General features: G+C 38.2%; 1 protein-coding gene across 1 annotated transcript; it reads left to right on the forward strand.

Moving 5' to 3' along the window:
- The first annotated feature begins 229 nt into the window (after positions 1-229).
- Positions 230-3,972, forward strand: LOC132044466 (uncharacterized). The gene is made up of 7 exons (XM_059434960.1): positions 230-529; positions 631-732; positions 841-1,105; positions 1,203-2,428; positions 2,549-2,684; positions 2,834-3,082; positions 3,692-3,972. Exons 1-7 carry the CDS (start codon positions 230-232, stop codon positions 3,970-3,972), a joined length of 2,559 nt encoding a protein of 852 aa, XP_059290943.1.
- The last annotated feature ends 11,735 nt before the right edge of the window (positions 3,973-15,707 follow it).

Here is a 15,707-nt window from a genome sequence, read left to right on the forward strand (position 1 = left end):
TACTGAAGTTACCATAATTTATTCCACCAGGACTCTATCGAAGAAGGGAACAAGTTCTATGCTTAGTTCCTAATGATGTTGAAAGCTTTCATTTGGAACATAAGGTCAGTTGATACTCAGAAGGCCTTCCACAGAGTGCAAATGTTAAACAGACATCAAAAGTTTGATAGCATTAATGGAGCCTTTCCAAAATTCAAGACAAATAGGCAAGTATAGAAGGAGACTAAACATGAATACAGCTGGTCACAACTGTAATGGAAAGATTTTGTATTTTGTGAATAGTGAGGTTGATGTTGAAGTTTTGATGGATACTGAGCAAAAAATTACCATTAAACTGTGCCCGCAGAATAGTGGTAAATCTTTCATCAATACCTTGGTTTATGCAAAGTGTGATGATATATACAATTTGGCAAATCACATTAATTTGCCATGTCTAATTGGTGGAGACTTTAATGTTATTATGAATGAGCAAGAGAAAATAGGTGGATTTCTTGTCTATCCAACTAAATATGAGGATTTTGCTTTTTGTGTAAATTCATGTGAGCTGTCAGAAGTGGAATTCAGAGGGAGTCCATTCACTTAGTGGAATGGCAAAGCCGGTCATGATTGCATCTTTAAGATATTGGACAGAATCTTGGTCAATCAACAATTCCAAGATTGGCTAAGAAACATGAGTATGGAGCATTTTATCTAGAACTGGATATGATCATGCACCACTACTTTTATCAGCAAGTGACCAAATCCAAGAATATCATAATCACTTCAGATTCTTGAAGTTTTGGTTAGAACATGAGACCTTTATGCAAATAGTGGAGCAACATTGGAAAACTAAATATGTAGGGGGATTCTTTCATTACTTTCAAGTTGAAGATCAAGAATTTGAAAACTACTTTATCAGCTTGGAGTAGAGAAACATTTGGAGATGTATTCAAGCAACTTGTAATAAGAGAAGATATAGTCAAGATTAAAGAACAACTGTTTGAAGAGGATCCATCTGAGGAAAATAGAATAGTGTTGCAAAGAGCAAAAGCAGAATTCAAAAAATATTTGCATTTTGAAGAGGAATTTTGGAAGCAAAAATTTGGCATTCAATGGCAGTCAGAAAGTGATAGAAATACTAGATATTTTTATGGTCTAGTAAAGGGAAGAAGGAAGAGGCTTCAACTAACCAGAATTCAAAATCTGAGATGGTGAATGGTTAGAGGAAACTGAACTGGTTGCTGCTGAGGCAATTGCCTTTTATGAAAATCAATTCACTCAGGAACAAACCTCTACAGATTTGAGCTTATTGGATCATGTATCAAGGAGGATTTCAGATGAACAAAATGCTACCCTTTGTGCCATGCCATCTTTGGAGGAGGTTAAAAATGCAGTTTTTGCACTATCAGGAGATAGTGCTTGTGGTCCAGATGGATTTTCTGGTATTTTCTATCAAAAGTGTTGGGATATAGTGGGAGCTGATGTCTATAATGTGGTTAAGGCTTTTTATGAGGGACAAACACTTCCAAAGTCTGTCACTCATACAAACTTAGTCTTACTACCTAAGAAATCCATTATCAGCACTTTTGCAGATCTGAGACCAATCAGTCACAGTAACTTCATTAATAAGGTCATTTCTAGATTGCTGCATGATAAGCTTGAATGTATATTGCCTTCTTTGATATCAAACAATCAGTCTGGCTTTGTTAAAGGAAGGAACATAATTGAGAATGTCTTGTTAACTCAAGAGCTGGTGACTGGAATTAGAAAAAGAGGCAAACCAGCTAATGTGATCATCAAACTTGATATAGCAAAGGCATATGATAGAGTTTCTTGGAGCTACCTAATCCAGGTGTTGAGAAAAATAGGATTTGCGAAAGGTTATGTGGATATGATTTGGAGAATAATAGCCAATAATTGGTACTCAGTACTAATTAATGGTCAATCACATGGTTTTTTCTGTTCTACAAGGGAAGTCAAACAAGGAGATCCATTATCACCAGCTTTATTTATTTTGGCTGCAGAGGTTCTATCAGCTGCTCTTAATTCTTTGTTTGATAATGACATGTTCAATGGACATGGAATGCCTAAATGGAGTTCTAAGTTGAATCACTTGTCATATGCTGATGACATAATAATTTTTGTCTCTGCTGAAAAACAATCACTACAGATGGTAATGGACGTTCTTCAGGAGTATGAAAAGATATCAGGCCAGAAAGTAAATGCTGATAAGAGTGCATTTTATATGCATAAGAAAGCAGCAAATCAGATTGTTCAAGAGGTTCAGCAAGTGACAGGTTTTGAAAGAAGAGAATTCCCATTCATCTATTTAGGTTTTCCTATGTTTCATGCAAGAAGGCAGAAGTTATTTTATAAGGAGATGATGACAAAAGTAAGGGATAAGCTTCAAGCATGGAAAGGAAAGATGTTATCTTTTGGAGGTAAAGCTGTATTGATCAACAGTGTCTTACAAAGCATCCCAATATACTTACTATCTGTAATGATTCCCCCAAAATGTGTTATTCATGATTTGCACAAGCTGTTCAATAAGTTCTTTTGAAAAACTAAGGAAGAAGGGAAAAGCAAGCACCGGTCTAAATGGGAAAATCTGTGTTTTCCAAGGCAAGAAGGAGGCGTAGGATTCAGATCATTATTTGATGTCTCAAAAGCTCTATTTGCTAAATTATGGTGGAGGTTCAGAACAAGTAATACTTTGTGGTCAAACTTCATGTGGAATAAGTATTGTAAAATTTTTAGACCAACTACTGTGCAATGGAAATGAGGTTCACAGACTTGGAAGATGATGCTTGAAGCTAGGGATGAAATGGAACACAATATTTGGTGGGAAATTAAGGATGGTTTGCATCAGTATGGTTTGATAATTGGACAAATCTTGGAGCACTGCATGAGATAATTCCATCACATGATCAAACAAACCAATATGTTGAAGAAGTGGAGGAGTTGATGGAAGGTGATCCATGGAGTTTTACAAAGATGCATGGGTTTCTACCAGAAAACATTGTGAATCATGTCAGACAAGAACTGGGAGCCTTTGTAAGAACAGAAGAAAGGGATCAACCATGGTGGAAGATTACAAGCTCTGGTAAGTTTACAGTTAAGAGTGCATGGGATGGTGTAAGGCAAAAGGCTCCAATTGCACAGTGTTTTGACAAACTCTGGAGAAAAGGAGTGCCATACAAAATTTCATTCTTTTTGTGGAGAGTTTGGTTAAAAAAATTGCCTGTTGATGATATTCTTATGAAAATGAAGATTAATATTGTACCAAGGTGTTGGTGTTATCAAAAGTAGCAGGAAACTATGGATCATTTGGTCATTACAGGTCCATTTGCATGTAAAATATGGAAATACTTCACCTCAGCAGCAGGTATCATAGAGCCTCTCATCCAAATAAAGTAAACAATAATGACCGGTGGAATGCTACATGTGTTGCAACACTAAGGTCTTTATATCAAGGTGCACCGTTGTAATAATGTGCGGTATCTGGAAGAGTAGAAATGGAAGAAGACATGGTGGATTAGTGGCATATACCAAGGTTATACATGAGATCAACAAAGGCATGCATCTCCTTTTTCGAAAAAATATCCTTCATTGCAGAATTGTCCCAAAACCTAGCCTTTGATGGTGAAAGCATTGAACGAAAATCAAATACCACTCAGATTCAAACAGGTAGTGTGTAAGCCTCCAAATGCAGGTCCCTACAAGTGCAATGCAGATGGGGCATTAAGAGGGAACCCAGGACGAAGCTCAGTAGCATTTTGTGTGAAAAACTATAAAGGAGATATCATATATGCAGTAGCAAAGAGATTACAAAATACTACTAACTTAATAGCAGAAGCTCTAGCTATCAAAGAAGGGATTGAATACTTTGTTGCTCATCAGTTATTGCTTTTAATAGCTGAAACTGATTCCCTAACAATGAAAATGGTGCTAGATGGTATATGGGAGGTACCATGGAGTATAGCTGGTGGTTAGAAGGATTCAGCTTTAGAGAAGAGGAAATTCAGTTCAAGTGGAGCATACATGGAGAGATGGAAACTGCTTGGCTGGTTATTTTACTAACCTGGTTTTTGATTTTACAAGGACAATATAATACAGTCACTTTCAAGATATACCAGCACAAGGTAGAAGACTAATCACTATGGAGAAGGCTCAAGTACCAAACTTCAGAATAAGGTCCTCAGCCAAACAAGGTAGCAGCTACCACAACATCAACCAGTGAAGCAAAAAAATAGGGAATAAAAACTGGAAATAGTTCTATTTCCAGTGCATGGTATTAACAAAAGTTCAGTTTGCTGGAAACATTACTATTTCTAGTTGGAGATACTACAATGTGGGAACTTCGACATGATGCAGAAGACAGCAATACTGAATGATCAAGCAAGGATCACACCAGTTCAATGAGTTGGATGCATTTCAGTTTGAAGCAGATTTCAGAATTGGTTTTCAAAGACGCAAGCTAACTAATAAAAATGCTAACAGGAATGACAGAACTTTGCAGCTACATCCATATATGCCTGGAGATATCTTTAAGAAATTTGATCCATTCCACCTGTTAGACTTGAAGGTGTGACACGATCGATACAAATCAAGGCACATGAATTTCTAGTTCTTAAATTTTGTTGCTAATGTTAGTATAGTTTACATAGTTAGCTCATTTCTTTTCTTGTCTTTATTTCTGTTTCTAGGTTTTTTTTTTCCTTTAAACTTTGATTTCATTTTTTCTGCAAATATTTGATTTTAATAAAATGCCATTTTTTTGTGGTTTTGATTAAAAACAAAATTAATTTAAACCAATGCATTTGGTTATTTCAATCCAAAGCCATAAAAAGGCTAATTTAACAAATTGACCCAATTTCGTTGAACCATGAACCGTCAAATTAATTGTGGCCATAACAAAATAATTTAAACCTCAATTTGCAATAAGGTCCACTTAATTAACTAATTAAAATATTGATTAGATAATTATACACGAATTTTGATAAAACAAAAAATCATGAAAAAAAATTAAAGATTAAAGAGTGAAATGGTCAATTATTTAAATTACTCAAAATCCATTGATTAAAGGGAATAAAGTATTTACTAATTTTGACAATTTCAATAATAAAATAATTATTGTTATTTTAAAACAAAATGCCCTTTCCTCCTGATTAAACCAAATAAGTACCTTATAAATGTCATAAAATGCTAATTAATTTCTAAACAACTTTGTGATGTCATGAACAACCCTTTCGTAAATTTAAAGGAGCAGAAATTGTTCTGAGCAATTTTATAAAAATTATTTAAACCTTCTAAGCTGCATGTCTTATTTTATTTATTTTTCAAGGACTCTAAGTAATTAAAGTAAATTATGGGAGGTCAAAATTATCTTTTAACAATCACTGAAAAGGAAAGGCAAAAAAGTAAGAGTTATAGAAGAAGGACGTCCGCGCACGAGAAAATATTTTACGAGGGCTGAAAGACTCAAGTTGGAGGAGCATGATGCATAATTATGGATTAGACAATAAGAAAACCCCTCTTTTTAACCTTATTAGCCAACCTCCATTGCCATAATTCCCCATCAAAAATGCAAAAAACCGAAAAAATCAAAAAAAAAAAAAAAAAAAAAAAAAAAAAAAAAAATATATATATATATATATATATATATATATATATATATATCAAAAAATCGAAATATTAGCCTAAGTCTTTTTAAATTGTTTGCATCATCGATATTCATTTGAAAAAACCACAAATATGCAAAAGTCTTTCAAGTTTTTAGCTTCAATATATACCCATCTGAAAAAACCAAAAAACATGTATATTTTAGTTCTTTTTCTCTTCACCCAACAAAAATAATCATAAAAACGCAAAAAAAATCTGCACAAGTTTGTCACCTTTTCATCATTTTACCCCACCTTAGTTTACCATGAAAGTCCAAAAAACACCACCATAAATTGTCTACCCCCGTATAGCCATAAATTTCCAAAGTTTTCATGCCATGCAAACACTATTTAAGGTTCCCATTTGTCATGAAAATAAAGTCATCCATATCTAGCCATAAAATTCTCAAATTTCCGTACCATGCAAATACTACTGAAGGGCCCCTTTGCCATCACCAAAGCTTTCCCAAAACCCAAGGCCATAAAAGTTACTATTTCCTTGTTCTCTAGTATAGCATCATGCGCTATGCTTTATTTTTTAACCTTTTAAATATCTTACATTGTAAGACATACTTTCTTGTTTAAGTGTGACACTTGTACTATGTGTTGTAAATAGGTGTAATACATGTACTAGTTTTTTCCCACCTATGAATAGGAGCCTTGTATGTAGATTTAAGACATCCAATTTCCAAGTTAGCTCTCTCTTTGTACAAATATTTGTGCAATAAAAGATATCTTCTTCTAGCTAAGTCTCTTATAGTTTCTTCTTTCAAATGGTGGGAGATATGGCTAGTTTTGTATTTAGAGTAGAGTCTTAAAATACTTTAGTAGATGAGAAAAAAATTTATAACAGTAGAGGAAACAAATCTTAGTAATTGCATTGCATTATAAGTGCACGATACTTTAGAAGTAGCTTTGCGTTGTGAGTGTAAAAATACAAGAATTCTCACATAAAATTATAAAGGAAAATCCTTATAACCGACACAGTCCGTGAGCATTTAATTCTTACATTTCTTAAGAAGCACAAAAGAAAAAAAATTCTGAGGAATTTATCCAAAGCCAATACTATGAAGAAATACCCACCATTTTTAATATTATCGGCCTTGTAGTCCGAAATTCACCATTATCTCTCGATACAAGAACGGATACGCGGAAACGAGAAATTAAAAGGATAAACAAAAGGAAAAGAAAGATAGATAGATTGACACAAAAATAGGCACAATTAGGCAACCAAGGTTCTTCAATAACCAAGACCTCCTAATTACACTCTAGATAGCACCAACCTCTTAGGATGACCTCAAGGGAATTGAATTCCCAAGCAACCAATCCTCTCAACAACACAAGAATCAACAAGAGCCTACCAAAGGCCTCTCACAAGTTTCTCTCTCTAGAGATAACCCTAAAAACACTCAAAATATTCATAATTCATCAAAAGTCCCTAAATGAAATGAAAGACAAGCTATATATACAAGCTAAGTAAAGAAGACTAATAGGCAATTACAATGCTACCCTTAATGAAGTAAGGGCCTTGTTTGGCTAGTCTTCTTAGTGTAGTCTTCAATTCAAGGATTGGCCTTCAATGGCCAAACACGTCCCTCCTTGCATAGATGACCTCTAATAAACCTTGCATGCATGGACTTCTTGCAATCATAACCCTCTTTGCGCAAAGTAGCCACTTGCACAAATAGCCCTTTGCGCAAGTAGCCATCTTCCGACCTTGAATCACCCAAGCTTGCAATTGTAGCCACTTTAAGAGGCAAGCCTTGGGACTTGGACTCTTAAAGCCTTCCATCCAAGCTATCTCCCATATCTTGAAGGCGATATGTGGACCTCCCATGATCTTCAAAGACTCCCATTTTCATACGAAGCTCGATGGAATTGGTCTTGTATCAATCTCCATCGCCCCATAGAGAATTTCCCTTTTCGACTTCCACAGGATAGCTAATAATTAAACTTCTGGACTTCAGGAAACTAATTTGACATAACCCATATAATCTACAATTTGATACTAAAGCTTGTAAGGGACTCTGGATTCCTCTATTGTGAACCTCAAGGGCTGGCATACCTTTTTAGCAAACAATTCCTGAGAACCTTAACAAATCCAATAGGACCCGATCCACTTAATTGTTGTTGGAATAAACGGAAAGAGGAGAGTGAGATGTCAAACCCAACTTTTGACCTTTTCTGTCATGACCCAACCGGAGGGCGGCGACGGGCACCCGATGCTAAACCACACCGGCACCTCGTACATACTTTCACATTTACATATAGGTGAGCCACATAGCTAAATCATACTTTCCATCCATTATTCATACTAATTCCATTGGGCAACAATTCATTTATATCATGTTGATGATAAGAGTTTAATGACTCAAGATTGATATTGTAAATGTTGCGGGCTGATTTGGAGGATTATGTGCATTTAATGTAATTTCTATATTTGTGAGAATGGCATTGTTAGAATGTGGATTGTTGGAGCAAATCATGATTCGGAAGTTAGGAATGTGTTATGGATGTTGTTCTCGGGTTGGGACAGTTTTCGGGTGAATTAGAGCAATTGTTGGATTGTTGGTAATATTGTATGAATTGTTTAAAATGTTCTTGAATGTTGTTGGTATGGGTTCGGACTAGTATTTGAATGTATAAGCGTTGATGTTGGCTTGAATGTAAGCCGTTGAATTGAATATAATGAATGTTGTTGGATTAGGTAGACAAAGTATTTAATGTTAGAATGCGTTTTGAATTGATTATTGATGTTGCTAGTTTGGTTGTTGGTGTTGTTGTTGTTGAATTTGGCCGAGTTGAATTCTCGGGGTTGTGCATTTATAGGGGAAATGCTGCCCAAATTTCCATAAAATTAAGTGCTAGTTTGGAAATGAACTCCTAAATGCCTATAGTAATGTTGGTATTTAATGATGTTATGTAGATCTTGGGGAGTCCGAGACATAGGCTTGATTTGGATTAGCTTTGAGAGCGATCGAGGTATGTAAAGCTCAACCCTTCCTTCTTTTGGCATGCCTTAGTTATAAATAGGCTATGACACGAGCCTCGAGGAAATTCTATTCCCGCGATCCGAGCATGTTTATGATTCTTATTTGTTTCTTGGTATTCGTATGCTTGATGTGATGAAATATTGGCCCTTATGTCTTTGGAATGTTTGATTTTCAAATGTTGCATAAAAAGTTTTGTTTTTAAAGAGTTCCGTAACTACGAACGACCGTAACTTTCACAAAAAGGCTCGGATTGCCCCGGTATGTTCGTAGGAGCTTTCATGGCATATGATGACTATGTTTTTCATAGGCGGGCCCGGCTCGGGTTGACACCCGTCCGTGGGTCCCGCGACTTTCCTTTACGTACTTCTGATGACTTTTGAAAGAATATGATATGACTATTATCCCGATTTCAAGTACGATCAGTTTACTTAACTTTTGAGTCTATGATAATGATTTTATGCATATGGTTACTCACTACTCTGCTCGTGCAAATGGTTATTGCATCTTTCGCCGAGTCCCGGGCCGGTTATGTATCGTGCGCACTATATGATATTCTGGAGTATGATGTGTCCGGTTCACCGAGCTCCTCTGTTATTGGATCGGGTACCGTGTATATTTGGTGTTATGATATGTCCGGTTCACCGAGCTCCTCCGTTATTGGGCCAGGTACCGTGTATATGTGATATTGGCCGCTGGATTTGTGACCGCGGAATGTCGGGTTTCGGAGATATGAAATCTTCTGGAGTATGATGTGTTATGGCGCCATCGACGGGCGGGCGACCATATTTTCTGAGCCCCTTGCATGATTTGTATTTTTCAACAATGAACATTTTGGTATTTTGGATATTGCACTTGTTTTCTGTACTTCTATTTCGATTATGAATCAGAATTGTTTACTGTATCTTCTGCTTTGCATACTCAGTAAATATTCCATAATGACCCCCTGTCTTCGGGGGCTGCGTTTCATGCCGCGGTACGTACGTACGTTCGGTGATCCGCCGCCTAGGACACCTATTCCGCTCGTTGGAGTGCTCCTTTATTCCGAGCCCACATTTTGGTATATATTCGTCCGTTGCATATGTATTTGTTTGTTCGGGGGTACGGCGGGGCCCCGTCCCGTCATATGATTTCGTTGTTATGTTTGAGGTACGTAGACGTATATGTGGGTTGTGCCTACTTCTGTACAGGTGTGTTCGTATGTTATATGTTCTGGGCGATCCCATTCGCCGTGGCGACCTTGTCGGCTTGCATTTGTATATATTTTGGGCCGATGCGCCATTTGATAGCCTTGCCGGCTTCTGATATATATATGTTTGTGTTTGAGACAGTTTGAGATAATTTGAGACAGCATCTGATATTTGTACATGTATAAGCCATCCGTATGTGATTTTTTATGATAAGTATGATTGTGTGCCCCGCTCGGGCACTAGTCACGGCCTACGGGGTTGGGTCGTGACTGTGGTCTTTTCTTTGAAGATTTGGAGGCACTATTTGTACGGTGTCCAATGTGAGACTTTCACGAATCACCATAGTCTTCAGCATGTGTTTACCCAGAGAGATCTTAATTTCAGGCAGCGTCGGTGGATGGAGCTCCTGAAGGACTATGACATCTCTATTCTTTGTCATCCCGGAAAAGTCAATGTGGTGGCTGATGCCTTGTGTCGCAAGGCAGTGAGTATGGGGAGTTTGGCTCATTTGATTGCTTCTGAGCATCCGTTGGCCATGGAGGTTCAGACTCTGGCCAATAATTTCGTTCACCATGATATTTCAGCTCCAGGCAAGATTTTGGCTTGTGTAGAGGCGAGGTCATTCTTATTGGATCAGATCAGGGCTCATCAGTATAAGGATGCTCAGTTAGGCAAGATTCGAGATAGAGCTTTGAGGGGTGAGGCCAAGGAGGCCATGATTGATTTAGAGGGCATTTTGAGGATTATGGGACTCGTGTGCATTCCTCGTGTTGGTGATTTGATTGAGTTGATCTCTTCTGAGGTTCATTGCTCTCGCTATTCCATTCATTTGGGGGTGACTACGATGTACCATGATTTGAGACAGCACTATTGGTGGCGTCGGATGAAGAGAGATATAGAGGATTTCGTGGCTAAGTGTGAGAATTGTCAGCAGGTAAAGTATTAGCACCATCAACCCGTCGGCGTGCTTCAGAGGATGCCCATTCCTGAGTGGAAGTGGGAGAGGATTACCATGAATTTTGTTGTGGGTCTTCCGAAGACCCTGGGCAAGTTTGATTCTATTTGGGTGATAGTTGATCGGTTGATTAAGTTCGCTCACTTTGTTCCAGTTTAGGTTTACTATACCGCGTAAAAGTTAGCCAAGTTGTACATTCGGGATATTATGAGATTGCATGGGGTTCCTATTTCTGTTGTATCTTATCAAGATACTATCTTCACTTTCTGATTCCGGAGGGCGTTTCATGAGGAGTTGGGTACACGATTGGATCTCAGTACAACTTTTCATCCCTAGATCGATGGCCAGTCCGAGACCATTCAGGTGCTCGAGGACATGTAGAGACGTGTGCTATCAAGTTTGGTAGTCATGGGATCAACACTCACCATTGGTATAGTTTGTGTACAATAACAGTTATCATTCGAGTATTGGCATGGCGCCTTTTATGGCTTTACATGGTAGGATATGTAGATCTCCAGTTGGCTAGTTTGATGGGTCCAAGGTTCGACCTTGGAGTACGAATTTGTTGAGAGAGTCCCTTGATAGTGTGAGAGTTCTTCAGGCCAAGCTTTTGGCAGCTCAGAGTTGACAGAAGATGTATGCGGACTGGAAGGTCCGAGATTTAGAGTTTGATATTGGTGATTAGGTTCTATTGAAGGTTTCACCCATGAAGGGTGTTATGAGGTTTGGTAAGAGGAGCAATTTCAGCCCCATGTATATTGGCCCATTTGAGATTATTGACTGTATGGGCGATGTTGCTTATGAGTTGGCATTGCTGCCAGGCTTTGCAGGAGTTCATTCGATTTTTCATGTTTCGATACTGAAAAAATACCACGCCCACAGTACTTACATTTTTCATTGGGATTCGATATTACTTGATGAGAATTTGACCTATGAGAAGGAGCCTGTTGCGATCATGTATAGGCAGTTTCGTAAGTTGAGGTCGAAGGAGATTGCTTCTGCGAAGGTGCAATGGAAGCACCGTCCTGTTGAGGAGGCTATTTGGGAGACCGAGTCCGACATGCATAGCTGATATCCCCACTTATTCGCAGATCATGTATTTCCCAGCTCTTTTCTCTTCTTCGCTCGAGGTCGAGCGATGGTTCAATTGGTATCTGATGTAATGACCCGTCTAGTCATTATAGTCTTTTCGGCATTTCTGCCCCTTTTCAAGCTCGATTTGCTTTTTTTTGCTCGAGGGGATCATTGACACATTTCCTGAGGTGCCTAGATTTGATTCGGGCTACTTTTTGTGGAATTTGGGCTTAAAGCAAAAAGGAGTTGACTCAAAGTTGACTTTTAGGTAAACAGACCATTTTCAAAAATTCGTCAATTCTGAGAGGTCCGGGTGGTCGTTTAGGACTTGTGTGTATATCTGGTTCGGTTCCCAACGCATTCGGATGCATTTTGAGACTTGGGTTAGGAAGTTAGTAATAAGGCATCGGGGGTTGACTCGATCAACGAGACCTCCGTTGAAAATTTTGAGGCCACGAGTGCATTCTTAGCGTGTTTTTATGTGTGTCTATGTATGTGGTTTGTGAGCAGATGGCCTCGGCAGTGCTTTGGGATTTTGATTGAGGCTTAGAAAAATTATTTGGGAATCTGGTACCTGGTGCCCGCCAGTGCTGCACCGGTGCCTTTCCAACGGCGCCGTTGTTGCCGTGGAATGGCCGCTGGGGCTGCCGCCCAGACCACCTCGACGGTCTGGGAAGGCGCTATTGGGCATCGGGGCCGGCGATGCCATGGCCACCCCGATACCGCCGTGGCGGTGTCGGGCCTGTTATTTCATTCAATATGTATTAAATAAGCCCTTAGGGATCATTTGGTTTGAACACAAGTTCTAATGGGATTAATTATGTTGGGATAAGTTATACTGGTATTATTTATGTTGCGATTAGTTATCCTGATATTATTTCTTATTAATTGTTTGGTTTGTTGTATTAAAAGTAACATGCACTGCATAACTTTTCAGAAAAAGTTATTTGTTTACAAAAATGCCCTCCACCTTAGTAGTAGAAAAAGTCTTTTAAGAACATCAGGGCTATTTTAGTCAATTTTACTATTTTATCCTTGGATAAGTTATCCCAGGATTACTATTCCTCCCTCTGATTGGTATAAGTTATCCCAGTACTATTTTTAATCCTGGGATAACTTATCCCACAATTAGTAACCAAACAAAGTATGAGGTGGTACTAAATTTTTATCCCATCAAATTTTTTGCTTATCCATCATACCAAACCATCCCTTAGTCTATCATTTATTCCAATTACGAAAATTTAGCTCTTAGGGATTGTTTTAGAAGAATCTTGGAGAAAACTCTTGGTGGTAAGCTTTGCTAACCTCAGTACTAATTCCTTGTTTCTAATCATCATAGATTCCTCTTTCCTTATTAGTTCCTTAGTAGTGGAAGATAAAAGTGGATTTGATGAATATTCTACTTAGGCTTTTAAATGATGAAATTGAGTGAGTTTATGCTAAATTATTATGATGTTGGATTTGATGAATATTCTACTTAGGCTTTTAAATGATGAAATTGAGTGAGTTTATGCTAGATTATGATGTATCTAAGGTGATTAAACATATATCTTCCATTATTAGTGTTGAATCCTTGAATCAAAGAGTTAGGGTTTATACCCAAAATTGGGGGTTTTATTTGAATTTTGAACTGGGGAATCTTCGAGTTAATTTAGCAATTAGTTGATGGGTTTTGATCACCTAGTGTTTAATTTGATATTTTACTCCCGAATTTCTCATTTTGACCTTGTGGGCCCCGTTTCCCCAAATTCTAGGGTTGGTTTTGACCTAGTTTGAATGATAGCAATATAGGTATCGTTCTTCATGATTTCTAATCTAGATTTCGAATATGCCTAGACTTGTTTGATCTTGAGGCTCAGTGGAAGGGCAAGGGTAAAGAGTGATTGTTGGTGTTTGTTGTTCGACCATCCAGGTAGGTTATGGCTTACCCTTGGTGAGACTTCGTGTAGCGAAGCATATATTTAGATTGTATTGTCGGAGAAAGCATGTAAACCTTCGGGTATGAAGTTGGGTTGGATATTGTCTTAGGTTGGGCCCTGTTGCGTGACTGGGGCTAGCCACCCCGTTGCGTTGTGACTTGATTGTTCTATTGTGTTGGCTTGATACCACGTGTTATTAGTAGATATTGGGAACTGTTGTTACATCTTGATTGTGATATGGTGGTACCTTACTTTTGACGTTGATAAGAGGATAGAGTTCCGTATGACATGACAGATATAGAGTTCTGTATGAAATGATGGATACTTGATTCTGATTGTGTTTGACTCACTGCCATGGTAGACCGGTCATCCCTACTTCCATGGCACAACCAGTATAGCGGTCAGCCCGACCGCCATGGCACTAGACACCAGAAAATTTTAGTGTCTTCCAAACTTGAAATCGACACCCGGAACCACCTCGGAACCTACCTGACACAAACCAAATATACAAATATACATAAAAACATGCTATGAACGCACTCGTTGCCTCGAAATTCCCAACAGAAGTCTCGTTTTCCAAGTCAACTCCCCAACGGCCTAAAATCAACTTTCCAACCCAAGCCCCAAAATGCACTTGAGTGCATTGGGAACCAAATCGAATATACATACAAGTTCTAAATGACTATTCGGACCTCTCGGAATCGACGAATATCCGAAAAAATTCGTTTACCCAAAAGTCAACTTTGAGTCAACTATTTTTTGCTTTAAGCTCAAATTTCACAAAAGTCGCCCCCAATCAGATCTAAACACCTCGAGAAGCGTGTCAACGGTCCCCTCCGGTCAAAAGTGAGCTAACCAAGCTCGGGAAAGGGTCAAAAGGGTTGAAAATGCAACAACGACCAAACAGGTTGTTACAGGGAACTTGAGAAGTTCCTGAGAAATATATGGACTTGGGGCGTACTCTCCATGGGAAAAATGCATGCCCAAAAAATCAATTTCCATTTTGTCAAAAACCATTTTTTTCGCTGAAAGCATGATACCATTTTTCTTTACCAAAGATGCAAAATGATTTAGCAAACTAATGTGGTCCTCCCATGTATCGCTAAATAATAAAATATCATCAATGTAAGCAACTGATGTATGGAGGATTGGCTGAATAATCTTTAATCATGGCCTTTTGAAACAAAGATGGAGCAGTTTTTAAACAAAAAGGCATGACTTTCCACTAAAAATGATGATTGGAAATCCGTATCATCCGGGTGGATTCCCAATTGCCAAAAATCAAATTTAAGATCAAACTTTGAATAATATTTGGCCTTGGCGAGCTGAGAAAAAAGCTTGAGCTTATTGGGGATAGGGAATTTGTCATCCAAAAGAAAGTGCTTAAGAGTTTGGTAATTAATTACCAGTCTCAACTTACCTCTGGATTGCTCAGCTTTTTGTTGACATAAAATGCTTCACACGCCCATTGTGAATTAGATGGCTCAATCAAACTGAACTCAACAAGCTCTGGGCATTCCTTTTTCACAAGAAGAAGGTGCTCGGGCTTCATACCTGAATGACTCGCCATTGTCAGATTGATGCTCTGATTTTTCTTAAAAGGCAGTTTAATGAAGAACTCTTCATTTTTCCACAAAAGGTTGTCGCATCTTGTCATGAATTCAGTGTGGGATTCCGTGCAAGACTGTCACGCAATTTGCGACTCAATTTCCCTCACTTGATCTTCTTCAGTGATCTGGAACAATCTTGGGACTAGAAAATAAGGACTGCATTGCTTTTTTAATGCCATCCCATTGGCTCTGATCTAGAACTTATCCTGCAACTCCCTGTAAATGTCAAAGCCAATAATTAAGTCCTTACCTGGAACGTCCGAACCAATTAATTTGATCTTGCGCTTCATTCTTGGAAAGAACTCAATAGTGATCGGGAGCTTTGTGATG

This window comes from Lycium ferocissimum, unplaced genomic scaffold, assembly GCF_029784015.1.
Source record: "Lycium ferocissimum isolate CSIRO_LF1 unplaced genomic scaffold, AGI_CSIRO_Lferr_CH_V1 ctg4588, whole genome shotgun sequence".
In the NCBI taxonomy this organism is placed as follows: Eukaryota; Viridiplantae; Streptophyta; class Magnoliopsida; order Solanales; family Solanaceae; genus Lycium; species Lycium ferocissimum.